Here is a 14356-nt window from a genome sequence, read left to right on the forward strand (position 1 = left end):
ACACACACACACACACACACACACACACACACACACACACACACACACACACAAAATTCAGCAACAGAGTTGAATTGACTTGATGTGTCCTGCTGTAAGCTTACTGAGCAAGCAGCATGAAAATTGACATTTGCTTGCTTTTCTAAGTTATGGATCATTCATCTTAATGCTTCACATGACTAACTATGCAGAGGGCACTCAAAAACAACGTGTAAGACAGACAAAAATATAATCAAGAATTGGATTTTTTTTCTTCTAAAATCATTAACCTGCGTTGTTGAAGTAAACAGAAAAATATGTTTTACCCTGACTATAAAACCATTTTTACTTGCAGTGTATTTTGTATGTTAAAATGAATCAAGTCTGTCAAGACTCTAACTTGAAATAAATAGCATTTTAGGAGGCTTTATTATATACGTCTCACCAATTAGTTAATCAATGCAGTGAGAATTACAGGATGTATTCAAATTCAGGTTGTTCAAAGAGCTATTTATGACAGGTAAGATATTGAGTGTTCATAATCTTTCCACAAATCCCAATTTTCAAACTTTTAAATCATTTCTATTTTACAAGATGAATTTTGTGGCAGTGATGTAGTTGAATATAGTAGAGTGTGGTAGAATGAGTAGTTAAGCAACATTACTAACAAATTGACAAACATCTTATCRAAAAGTAAAATATTAAAATCACCAAAGCACCTAAACTATGAGCGTACTTTTACTTGTGTCATTAAAATGACTTTGTTGACTGCCTAAATATAATTCTTTACTTTGCTCGCTTTCGGTTTCTTTGCTCCAAATCAATCATGGGAAGAATATAGAAAAGTCAAATAATAAAACAACAGAGCAGTACAGTATGATCAACCATTTGCTAAACCAGGAAGAACAGAATGTATTTAGTTACTCAAACKATAGTCTGGTCTAGTTTGGTCTTGGGTCATTACTGGGTATGCATCTGCAGCAGCTTTATTATATAGATCAACGTTTTTTTAAACAAATATTACTCAAAGAAAAATCATACTGTTTTACATAACTGATTTGTATTGTTAAAATAAATCCACATGAAAGGTGTCGTCCTGTGTGTCAGCTAATGTAAACGTATAACTGGAAAGACCTGAAGGCGCTTTATTTTCACTGGTATCCTCCTATTGCATCACTGGTGGTATCATAATCAAACTGGTGTTTGCTGCTGACAATATCCAGCAAAAGAGAAAAGTATGGTGGGGTATGTGAGGAAACTAGGCAAATCTAGATTAATTTACAGTATCCATGACTGTAAAGTTCCCTTTAATGTTACACACACACACACACACACACACACACACACACACACACACACACACACACACACACACACACACACACACATCCTTGTTTACGCCGTTGTGGGGTCCAGAACTAGTTTTGGTGCGTTGTGGGTCCCAGCCTTTCTAGTGGTCCTAGAACTATGAAAAAAATCAAGCAAGTCCCAAAAAAAATCTTGATACTGAAAATCNCACACACACACACACACACACACACACACACACACACACACACACACACACACACACACACACCAACTTGCAGTAGAGCTGTCCTCCTACTCATATTATCCTTTCTTTTGTTTTTTTTCCACCAAACTCATCCATTTCTCTTCATCCATCCTCCTCTCACCCTCCTCAGGTGGTGTGTAGTGTTACTGTCAAGCACTGCATGAATCAATGACTGCTGCTCACGCCCACAGGTAAAGGTTAGAGAGGTTCAATATTGAATTATTTCTGCACTTCTCTCATTGCTGCCATCTGCCTGGCTGCTTTTAGTTGATGTGGCTGAGGCACTGGAGGGGACTGTTTTTGCTAATGCACTGAAAACATGAATGTGTGCTTTGTGCGACTCCTGTCTGAATGTTGTATTTTTKTGTGTGTCCATAATGATGTTTTCTTCACATGTAACTAGCATAAAATAAAACTGCACATTAAGCAACACAGACAAATATGTACTTGTACACAAACGGCACACAATGCACACTCTGCTTACTGCTTGTGTCTATTTATCAGACAGTGGATAATGATTTACATGTGTGCTTTCAGCCTCTCTTTGTTTCATCTGCCTTTATTCTAATGAAGCTTTCGGAGTGTGAGGGCAACATGCTGCCAGATAGGGCATCCTTCMCTCTCTGGTTTCGTTTCGCTGTCAGGGAGGCTGATCATCTCTGCTGGACCCAGGCTGAACTCATCCATTGCGCAGATCATGGCCTTTGATCTACCAGCTATCTCTGGGGGCTGCAAACAGTCTTATTAAAAAATGGCTAAATAAAACTTTCCCGCCTAGACTCAATAGTTGCTCAACTTTCCCCGTTTTTTTTTTTTCTTTTCCCTCTCACTATGCCTTTGGTCAAACTGAGCTGCCTAATCCTGTCAGCAAGCAGACCTGTTTGCCCATAACTCACAAACAAATGAAGCAATGCAAGCTTATAACAAATKTATCGGTTTTTATTTCCTAGATTACCTGGCATGCACTTGCGCGGCAATCAATATCACAGACGAGAATGTGCTGGATGTACGATGAATATGTGAGCCGTAGGGGGAAAGTTCAAGTAAGGATCATGTGGGAAAGCTTTAAAAGAATGCGATATTACGAGTACTATACAAAAAAATAATAAAATAAAATAGTGCCCGTACAGCATTGTAAACTTGTGGAACTAATTCCACCTGTGTGATTACTGCGTAATGTGCACCGTAGCAAGGAACTGACACTGTTTAACTGTAATCACATTAGAATGTCCTGTGGTTATATTGGTGGGATGGGTTTGCCCATGTAAACACAAACAATCACTTGTGCATTTTACCTCTGACTACTCTGGAAACAACACTTAAATAAAACAGCCAACTACATATTATAAACTCAATCAACCAGTTTTCAAATGAATCAGTCATTGAATGGTAGAACTGTGTTTCTTCTTCATCTCATCCACCTGTGACAGTGACATGACTGCTGCTATAATTAAACTCATCACAACCAATATGTCTCTGGCACCTAATCTATCCCCCCCCTCCCCCCCTCTGTCTGTCTGTAACCACAGACTTCCCGGCTCAGCCCTGACTGACAGACGCACCCTGTGGAGGCTGTGGTCACTCCGCGTGAGTGACATGAGGGGCAGCGGGGGCTACTGCATTACCCCACTTCCCCTCCCTGCTAGCTTCTGCAGATCGTTCAACCCAGCACCGCTCACCACTGATCGCCATCTCTGCTCCAATATCCAGCGGCAAAGCCTGTGGGCCTGAAAATAGAACTCATTAACACGTTTAGTAAGTACAAATGAGACGACCRTCTTCTGATGGACTGTCTATCTTTTGGATCAGCTTTCAAGGAAAGTGTGTGGTCCTGACAAGAGAGGGGGAAAACCAATATTTTAATGTGCTGTTGACCTCTGAAGATGAGCTTGTTGACAGGGCGAACCTCGTGCACACACACACACACATACCCATACACACACACACACACGGCCTGATTTTCCGTGCAGACACCTAGGTGTGTGCTCATTTATGGGTTTGAGAGTTTGCAAAATAAAATCTGGGGCATATTTACACCTGCATGACATAACTGACAGGTAAGCACATAAAACATACAGTGAGGTGGTCTCATCATGGGAACTTCTAACTGTGTAACAGCTCCATGGTTTCATTATGAGGAGCATATTGAGCGTTTCAGACAACTTTTCCTCAATCGGTTCACGGTTTTTCTGCTCACCTTTAACATTAATGTTGCATTTCGTTCTCGAAGCTAGATGACGAGGAGACTGAAACACAGACGTCAAATTTTATGCGCAAAAGCCAAAGCCAGCTGGTATTTACAGAAGATCTCACTCAGAAGACGTCATAAAGAACTGGACATCACACTCTCTGATGCACAGCTTATCCCAGAACAGTGAGGTGGCCTTTTGCTCAGTTTGCTATAACAGGATAAGCAAGCAGAGGATTTTATAGCAAGACTAAAGGATAAGGCAAACGATGTATTCGTGTTAGTTTGAGCAGCAGAGTCATATGAATGTTAAACTATGACTGGAAAATCTATAAAGCCATCATTTTGGCTTTTTAATAAATGTCTAGCCTTTTGTAATATTTTCAAAATGAAAAGTAATGCATTTATGAATTCCCTGGCACGTTCTGCAGACAGCAAACAATTTCCTATGCTGCCTCGATGCCCTTCGGACAGGGATTAGAAGGCAGGCGACTAACAGAGGCCTGGCTGAGCTGCGGGCCCTCTGGGGCCCTGCTCATCCAGGCCTGCACAGCCCTCATCCTCATATCCACTCTGCATCACTGGGGCAATAACTGTCTTTATTAAAAGCGCATTGCTGCAGCGTCTTGTCCATACAACTTACTCTCAGATTGCCCGTAATGTGGCATGTAGAGAGGGTCTGGTGGTTAAGGGCTACAATATCCTGTTTCTGGAAAGGTTTACTTTGCATTTTAACAAGCATGAATAAAAGAAGGACATTCCAGAAATGGCTACCGTCTGTTTTGCTGTTGCCTGTGGGGAGCAAAAGCTCAAACTATGAACCTCGCATGCCACCAGAGCATGGCCTGGCTCACCTCTTAAGTTACCCAGCTTTCACAGCTGCAGCATTGCCACAGGTCAAGTAAACAGTATGATAAGAGAAGAAAATAACAGTCTTGTTGCATAATAGACAAGATCCAGAAAATTATGGTTTTTTTGGATACTAGAACTGACTTACAATTTTGACAAACTGGATGTCAACTCTTCTAATTTACCATTGCTAAATCATACTTTCTGTGCATTATTGGACCTTTTTTACACATTACTGAAAAGCTGTCAGCATTTTCTTAATTGTGCAATAGGAAGAGAGGAAGGAGAAACGCCTCTGTTTTCAGAACAGGCCTTGCTATTAGATGACTGACCCTGAAAGTGCACCCCTTTTAGTGAAACAAGCACTGGATCTAATATTAGATGCCCCTATTATGCAGTCATTTGTATACATCCTTTGCCTTATTTTCATTTATTAATTCACACAGTTTCACTGGCCAGTTTTTACCAACTGGTAATTAAAAAGCAATGCTGATCTAAACTGGAAGTTTAAATACAAAAATCCACGCAGAGTTTGTTGAAAGAACAGCAAAAGCAAATAACCTTGCCCCAAAACAGCCCTTGTTCTAGAAAACACAGGTTTCTATGTCCACACAGACAGGGGACAAGAACTGGCTGCCCAGGCGGCCCCAGCTTCGGTCTTCTCCCTTCCCAGTCTCCTYGACTCACAGACAGGGATTTCCTCCTGCGATGAGAGCCAAGCCGTCACAGCCCAGCGATCAAGAGCTTGCCATCTGTGACTGAGGCAGATTTACAGCAGGAGCTAATCCTCACTGTCAGACACGTTTGTTATCCATCTCTGCTCCCGCGTACACATACGCCACAACGGGGAAAATAAAAAATAAAAAAACTAACATTTTACTATTCTCAAACGCCTTGCAGAGCTGTTTTACCCTCACATCGTCTCTGTCATATACACAAAGAAACAAAGCAAACACTTCCCAGAGAACTGCATTTATTCTTCAGTTGTGTTTCACATTGTCCTTTTTAAAGTCCTGCTCTCATTTTGTTCTTTACTAAAAAAAAAAAAAAAGGACTAGATCAGAAAAAGGCTTTAGATGATTAAATACTGAAAAATGAGAAACCTCAATGTGTCACTGAGTTATATGCCCTGGTGAACATCATTCAAAAGAAAACAGGTCATCCTTAACTCAAGTGTCAAAATTATTCTAACGTGGGAGCTCCCCAAACTTGTCCTGTATCAATTTCTGTCTACTCTCTTACTGCTGGTGCCCTGTTCTCTTTTGTGCACATGAAGCCTACATGTTCTGCCATCAACACCAGTAAGGTCACATTATTAAACTTATAAACCTAAAAACATATTTTACTTTCCTTATGTCAAATCATCTTTGATCAAAAACAAATATTTCCACCTTCACTGTCACCATGTTTTACATGCATCTACTAGCTCAGGGGTCTGCAACCTGCGGCTCTGGGGCCACATGTGGCCCTTTGGTCCCTCTTCATTGGCTCTTTGACAATGACGCCAAACATAACACAACTTTATTTTTTATTTTTATTTTTATACGCACAACAGAAATTATTTCTATGCAAATATGTGATCAATACTACTAATACAAAAAGTAAAACATGTTGATTAGCTCATGATAGCCTGCTGTTTACTTAAATAATCTAACTTCTTTTTATGATCTTTCTCTCAACTCCATCAGAATTACCTTTAAAGAATTTGAAGACTACATAATAATAAGACTTAGAAAAAAAACATGCCTGAATAGTTCAGTTGTACTAGTTTTTATGAAATTTGGTATAAACTATTTACAGATTTTTTAAACATGAATATAGTCTTTTCATTTGTCCTGATGTGTAAAATAATAATAAATAATAAAATTTATAATATGGCCAGAAAGGTTCCCGAAAAGGCCTTGAAAAGGCCCATGGACCACCAGTTGATAATCACAGTTGTAGCTTGTTTTTGCAGCTCTGGACATCTTTTATTAGTGCATCAAGTAGCAGAAATGGCTCTTTCTATTGTGAAGGTTGCAGACCCCTGTACTAGCTGGTAATAAGCTGCTGTCCTTAAAACTACATGTTAGTATTGCTGTACTAGTTTAGGCTGGAGCCGAGTTTTATTCAATGATCTCGACACACACAGCAGCTGTGTGGGGTTGAGGTCCCTCTGAGACCCCCTTTGTTTCCCCACAGATAAAGGGTTAAAGAAGACAAATGGAGGTGGGGCCACGGAGCAACATGCCTAAGCAGCACATTTATACTATGAGCACAAATTAAAACAATGCAGGCTTTTTTTTGTCCCTGCATGGTCTAATTAAAGAGAAACTTAATTTCTGCTGCMCTTGCTCTCCTCAGACTTCCAAACCCCGAGGAGATTTGAGGCACCAAATCCCTGCAGTCTGAATGTGCTGCGTCCTCATGAGAAACAATGATATGCAAAGTTTTAAAACATTAAAAAAACATGTTTAACATAGGGGAGGATTTCATTTCAACTGTCAATAAAAATTCAACGACAGGACAGATCCAATATGTCAGCTTTTCTTTTTGGGTGGTGTGAGGCAGAGGCAAATGTGATGTCATTAGAAAAAAAGACAAAAGGTCAACAATAAGAGCATCGTCGTAAACATTAATAGGTGACCCAAAAATTCAGGAGCAACTTTGTTTAACAAACTAGAGAATGTTCTGCCACTTTAGCAAATATTACTGAGAAACAGCTTTAGCCTGTGCCTCAGAAGAGCTACAGAGGAAATTAAACATTTAGCCCTAACTAAGAAGGCGGGGCTGTCAGGCTGACCAACACAGCTGATGTTGTACTGGTGTGAAATGGACAAAAAAAGGAAAAAAAGTGTTGAATTAGCAGTTTTTATGTTTTGGGGATGGTTGAGTCAAAATGCTGATTCAATGTCTCTATAGACCAATGGAAACGCTGCTGATAAGAACATAAAACAAACAATTATGTATCATAATCAAATGTCTTTTTGAGGAACTGGATAGAAWATTTGAAGCTGTATAAATTCAAGTTATTTTATACTGCAGTGACGGAAGCCTCTGAATTATAAAGATTATGTTAGAGAGCAATGGTCTGTTCGAGTAAGTGAGTGTTTGTGTAATTTGATAAAGTTCTGCAGGGAAGAAAGCTTTTGTGTGTGTATGTGTCTGCGCGCATGTGTGTGTAATGATACTCATGCACAGCCCCATTGTGGGGGCACACTGCCGAAATCTTGGATCCCTTAATTGCGGGCAAACAAATGTGTTTCGAAAACCTAAAAAAAAAGTTTTAAGAAAAAAACTCAACTCTTATCTACGCTTTAGTAAAAACACTTTTAATAAAGAACATTTGCAAACAACACAACTCTTCATCTCTTTTTTTTAAAGAAAAGAGAATAAAAAAACCTCCCAACCCCCATCCCTTTTAACCTAAATGGCCCTTCCTTTTGCCTTTGCATGTTCGCTTGTCCACTGTACTGTAGTCATTAACATATTTGGAGTGCAGTGAGCAGAAAGCTTAATTGTCCCTAATTGCTCAGCTAAATATGTTCTCTAATGATTTGCTTCAGATCTGTGACTGCCTTTTGCGCAATTTCCCGGCCGCTGGCTTCATTATCCCTGCCTCCTTGGAACAAAGCGTCTTCACAGGCTAGCCTTTTTTTTTCTACCACATAACACAGACAGCGAGTATGTGTGTGAGGGAAGTAATGGTTTCTTCTTGGACAGACACACAATGGAGGCCCTTTGTCAAGGCGCAGAAGTTAAAGTGATTAGAAAACCAAATCTCTACTAAGAAAGCGTGTTAATTGACCGCAGCTCACTCTTCCTAATCAGTCCATAATAAATGGACAGTAGAGGCACTTTGTTTCAGCCATGCTGCAGTTGTGGCAATGCCTGTTTTATTTATTTATTTATTTATTTATTTATTTATTTATTTATGTATTTATTTATTTTTGGTGTTGCTGCTGCAGTTGTTCAGCTCCTCCTCCTGTGGAATTAATGCCTGTTCTCAATCTGCCTTTAATGGCTAAAAACAAGCAGCTTCCATTAACAGGGATTTCTGCCTTTACAAAATCATATTTGTGACAAAAAAATTTTAAATAAACGTTATGTGCATATTGCTTATTTTGCCACTTGGTTCAATTAATGTAAAAGGCATGCTTAATGTTGCTTAAAAGCACGGATATCCAAACAAACCAAGTGTAGAAAAGAAGCAATACATAAAAACCTTTTTTGTTGATGTTTTTTTTTTAGAGCCAGATGTGATTTATTGACGATGATATTAACTTTATGAGAAAGTCCATTAAAAAAAGTGAAAATTAAGAATGCAAATTGTGACAGCTGATGCATGGAGCTTTTAGCAGAACTAACACAGGAGAGATCACGTGTATAACAGACAAAACGAGTAACAAGAAGTCATACGCACGTAAAAAGCCACAGGGATCATGCTCTGACCTGTATCTGAAGTAGGGCATTTGCGGATGGTGAAGATCGAGCCGAGGTCTTCCTCCTCCTCTGGCAGGCCCTTCTGCAAGCGCTGGAGCTTCCTGAGGCTCTCGCTGCGCTGGTGCTTCATGGAGCGCACATGTTGGATGAGGTTGAGCTTGGCCTTGGTCGAGTAGTTGCACAGCACACAGTGGTAGTAGCAGGCATCGCCCTCCACGGCGTTTTCGTGCTGCTGCAGGTGCTGTGGGAGGGAATGGAGAGAGAGAACGAGAAAGGAGAGGAAAGAGAGAAGTTATTGTAGATGGCAGATAGCTGGCTAGGCACCACCGACTCCCTTTCACTCACACAGTTGGCAAATGAACAAATCAATTCCCAATCACAGCCCCGTTGTTTAACATCCAGACCTCTTCCTCTTCGAGACAACTGTTTGGACTGCACACTTGTCTGTGTGAGTGTCTGTATTGCGGGCTAACAGGACAGGGGAGGCCAGGGAGACACGCGAGTCTCAGGGGGCCCAAGGGTGGGCAGAAATCACATCAGCCATCCTTCAGAGGCCGTGGGTCTGCAGCTTCACAGACGGAAGGAAGCATTGATCCCCTTCACTCAACAGAAGCTTCCCGTCTCTGAAAAAGGAAACTCCAAACATCTGCCTGTTTCACGCATGGGATACTAAATATTGATCATGGCGAGTTAAATTCTCGCTCTCACAGAGGAAAAAAGCGGCAAAGCCAGCCTGCGGCGAGGCAGGAGGGGACTGAAGGCATTCTGAAGGAAAACAGAACGTTCCACAACAGGACAGCCGTCAGGAAAAAAAAACAGGAAATCAGCATCAGTATTGACCTCCAGACCTAACAGCATGCCTTGTCTAGCCTTCAACCCACCCTGTGTAGTGTCACAACGTGCGTAACACCCTGTAGTGACACCATGCCACCACCTCTCCTCGCACCACCAAGCTCCAGTCTAATTACCTCCTGCATGGCTCAATCAATGATGCAAGGGCAACACAATATGGCCAGGCCTGCTATGAGCAACAGAGGTATTGACCATCATCCAAAGCATCACACTGATACATGTATACAATAAAAGTCCCTCACTCTCTATGGTCACTTGTGTCGTGCCTGTCATTYTCTGCACTTGTATGAAACTGGGAAGGCTCGCTGTGGGTTTCTGTGGCAAAAATCAATGTCAATCACTGAAAGTTTTTCCTCTTTCCCACTAATTTTCTTTGATGCCTGCATATAACATGAGGCATGCTGAGAGAAAGGGGAAAGAAAATCTGCACATCGCAGGGTGGAAWAAATGTGCACAGTGTGCAACAAATATTTTGGATAGACATGAATACTTAAAACTGACTAAACAAGCATAATGATTACTATAAATAACAGAAAACAATAATAATATTTAATAGTGAATAATAATAAGGTTTATAAGCAAATATTAAAATCATCACCTGCAACAAAACATTAAGTCTATTTTTTATTTTTTTCCCAGTAGTACACATAAAACATTAATTTATTTTACCTTAACACACTTTTATTTTCATAATCAGAAGTTTGTTTTATTTATCAAAAAGAAAAAGAAAAAAGGACAAAGCTGTCCTCTACTGCAGAACATGACCTGGAAGGCTGGAACACCTAAAAGCAGTGGAAACATTACACATTTAACMACATTAATTCTAAATCAGGTGTTGACAGCCTGGTGTAAAAAAAAAAAGCCGTAATAATATTATGCCTCCCCAAAATGCTCTTGTCCCTTTCTCCTAATGTTTAATTTTCTGGCAATATTGTTATATTGCCATGGGGTTTTCTGCGCTATTGTGTTTCTTTCTCTTTGGTTTCACATTTCTCAGTTCTACACCTAAAATGTGCATTAAGACACCGCTTCCAGGAACAGAAATGGGAGWGTTTTTTTTCCTCTTTGTGAGCCCCACAGCTTGGTGTAATAGAGTTATTAGGTGATTGTAAAAAGCTCTGCGTGCTCTCCTTTCTCGCCTCGTTTTAAGCCGTCCATGATGTCATGCATAGGTGTTGCTGGATATCATGAAGGCCCTCCTCCCTCCCCTCCTTCTTCACTGTGCACAAATATTGCATCAGAAGAAAGGTAGAGGGAAATCTGAGACAGATTCAGTTATAGATGACAGCAAATCAGTCAAATTGCTTTTAGTCACAGCAGATGTCTTGAATTAAAAAAAAGAGCTGCTGCTGCAAATGACTCAAGGCTCCAAAAATCTATGAGAAGACAAGTTTAAAAAAAATGACAGCACCTGACGGAAACTTCAAAGCCAGTCTCATGAGGTAGGAAAAAAATCCTTGGAGTTTTATAGTTTCCCATAAAAAGCACAGGGTTTATATAGGAGTCAACTGGAGACTGCCTGCCCTGCGATCGACCATAATTTACTATAAACCTGACTGGTCAGGGAGATGGCCTCAGATGGGGCCAAAAGCGGTCTGCCCCAGCGCTTGTAGCTCTATCTACTATGTCAAATGATTGCACCTGTAAAACAACACTTTCACCAGCTCAGCACCGGCCATGACCCACGGCAGTCTGGGGCGTATTAGCGTTAGTGAAACAGAGAAGAGATCATACCGATGGAGATCGAGGCGATCCTTGCTCATTCAGTATTCAAGACAGGGGTGGGGGGTGGGGGGGCAACACGATGCACAGAGACAACAGCATCTCTCTGATCATCACACACACAGAGTTTCTCCAGTGATTCTCAGAGGATCGGCTCAAATGATCAGCATTTGAAATTTCTAGAATCACACCGAAAAGCACAAACACATATTGGATGAAGTKTTCTCCCAGGAAAGCTCCTTCCCACATGTTTTTTTTTTAAAACACATGCACACTTTGAATGTGAAACATAATAATGCATGAGACGGGACTTGTGTCTGTTTCCTATGAACCTGCAATGAAGTCCCTGGTTGATAAATCACCTCCAACTGGAGCGAAGGAATTTGGTGCCTTAATGAAAAAGTCATGTTGGGCTCTGAGGAGCTAGTCTGCTGGGCTCTAACTGCCCTACCAAGGCCCCAACRGGAGGGGAGCTGTGGAGCAGAGGGGGAGGGAGGGGGAGGGGGGGCTGACTACATCTGTCTCAATGTTTTTAATACCACTTAACTGTCTTGAAATTTATAGCAATTATATAGTAGATTCAGCTGAGAGAGTTAATGTGTGTGACCGCCTATATTTTAGTGTTACAGTCAACAAAATGGAGACATGCTGTGGGCTGTTGCTTATGTGAGGTCTGATTAAACAGTTAACATTGATGTGTTGGTTGAAAAATACTATGCCAGAATTAAATGAAGGTTGCCAGTTGTAGGATATAAATATGGTTTACATTGAGTAAACCATATTTAACTACAATTTGTAAATAAAATCCTGAAAAAAAAATCTAATGGAAAGTTCGGAAAGCTTGATGTTAACATGTGGTAGTTTTTATGGTTTAAAACAGCAATTGGGTCGTTTCAAGCCTCTCTCTACGATGGAGGACCTCATCTCTTGTTGTGGAGGCTGAAGCAGTGCTCAGTGCTTTTTTACATAAAGAGGGACAGGGGCGGTGTGGGCATCACCCCATCATCTCCATATCACAACTCTTCACTGCACCTTGGCCTCTGAGTGGGCAATGCTCGCCTGTATCAGTTTCGACACCCACCCAGAGTGTGGCATAACATCTGCGTTTTCAGCCACTTAAACGCAAAGTAAAAGTGCACCTTTAACACAAAACAGTGTGGTTTCTGAGAGACTCCAGTGAACACCGGGTTAAGGGGGTATTACTGGAAGGGTGGAAGGGAGAAAGAAAACCGGTAATTTCAAAGAATGGCTCCCAAAGGAGCTGATGATACAATGCGCAGCAGCAACAAGCACATGCAAAAATATAGACAAAAATATCCCACATGTTTGCACACAGACATGGACAAAGACACACACATACGTAGACACATGCCATTACGATCATAGCCTAATTTCCACCATTAAATTTGTCAGTGCTGTTAATACAAAATTAATGCATTAAAACAGATGACTATCTGTGAGCTAAATAGCTATCAATTCCATGAGAGCTGCCAAATTCCCTCTGTGAGAGCCACTGAGTATCTGCTTGGATATTGCTTTGTAATTGTCTCCCTGATTCTCAGCACTAAAAGCCCTTTTCTCTCTCTCTTTGTGTGTGTGTGTGTGTGTGTGTGTGTGTGTGTGTGTGTGTGTGTGTGTGTGTGTGTGTGTGTGTGNGTGTGTGTGTGTGTGTGTGTGTGTGTGTGTGTGTGTGTGTGTGTGGATATACTACACAGAAGGCGGACATGGTTTTAGAAAACTGCAATTCACACCTGAACCCATGCAATGTGTGCTAACAGGAAGGATCTATGAGAGGAGTACATCCTCTAAATCACAGAGGTGGGCATCAGGTTTTGGCTATCTGATGTGAGAAGTGTGAGATGAAGCCATATAGCATTTTAGTTATTCAACCACRGTGAGGTCATTGCAGCAATTATAACCAATGAGGTCATTCACTCTGAAGGAAGACAATGCAATGTGCCTGTTGTGTTGAAAAAACACGACGCCCATAAGCAGAAGAGAATATCCCTGTCTCACTGAGACAACTGTAGCTATAGAACTTTCAAATTAAAATATGASCAGTTATTTTATAGCTTGAAGATTGTAAACCAAAATTATGTTAATAAAAGAAAAGCAAACTGAGAATCGAGCTTTGTGAGAAAGAAAACAAAATACTCGAAGCAATAATGCCTGTCTTCCTAAAAGCAGTGTACTTGTTTATGAGAGGTCTGACATAAGCTTGATTGTCATACATTTGCACTCTGGGATTCCCCTGGAACATAAGCAGGTTATTTAGCAAAGCCGTGACTGGAGTCAGTGAGTGAATGCTTGCAGTTTTGGCCAATGATGCTCTGTCTGCCAGCAGCACGAACAACAGCTCCAACCACAGAGGCCCCACCGGGTGCCAAAAGTGTGGTGGCTGCTTTGAATTAGGCACTGCAAGTTACAACATGCCTAAAACTTACTTTGTGGCTAAAAGGGACTTGTGTATTGCAGACGCAAACTGCATACCTACCGCTTCCTGAACCTCATCCCCGCCCGTGTCCTCTCTTTCCCTTTGCTCTTTAATCCCTGCCACATCTCCACTGCATCCTGTCCCCATGTCTCAAAGCCCATAATGTGCAATGTTGCTTCCTCTGCTGCCTTTGCAGCAGAAATGATCCATCACTACCGGTGAATAAAAACAGGCTGCATATTTGTCTTCGGAACGAAGAAACAAAATGGAACTCWGTGTCTTAAGGAAAGTTGGGAAGGTGAAGATAGATCATTGTTGGTGTCCTTGAAGAGGTTTACTTAACTTTGACCTATGA

At 41.0% G+C, this 14356-nt stretch overlaps 1 protein-coding gene across 1 annotated transcript in view; it reads right to left on the reverse strand.

Annotated features, from left to right (window-relative positions):
• Nucleotides 1-14356, reverse strand: part of zfhx3b (zinc finger homeobox 3b) — a gene marked incomplete at its 3' end in the record, with an annotated part of 205084 nt that overhangs the window by 33658 nt on the left and 157070 nt on the right. The window contains 1 exon segment of the mRNA XM_014027330.1: nucleotides 9003-9234. Coding sequence (XP_013882784.1) covers nucleotides 9003-9234 — 232 coding nt within the window.

Source organism: Austrofundulus limnaeus, unplaced genomic scaffold (assembly GCF_001266775.1).
Source record: "Austrofundulus limnaeus strain Quisiro unplaced genomic scaffold, Austrofundulus_limnaeus-1.0 Scaffold5, whole genome shotgun sequence".
Taxonomy (NCBI): Eukaryota; Metazoa; Chordata; class Actinopteri; order Cyprinodontiformes; family Rivulidae; genus Austrofundulus; species Austrofundulus limnaeus.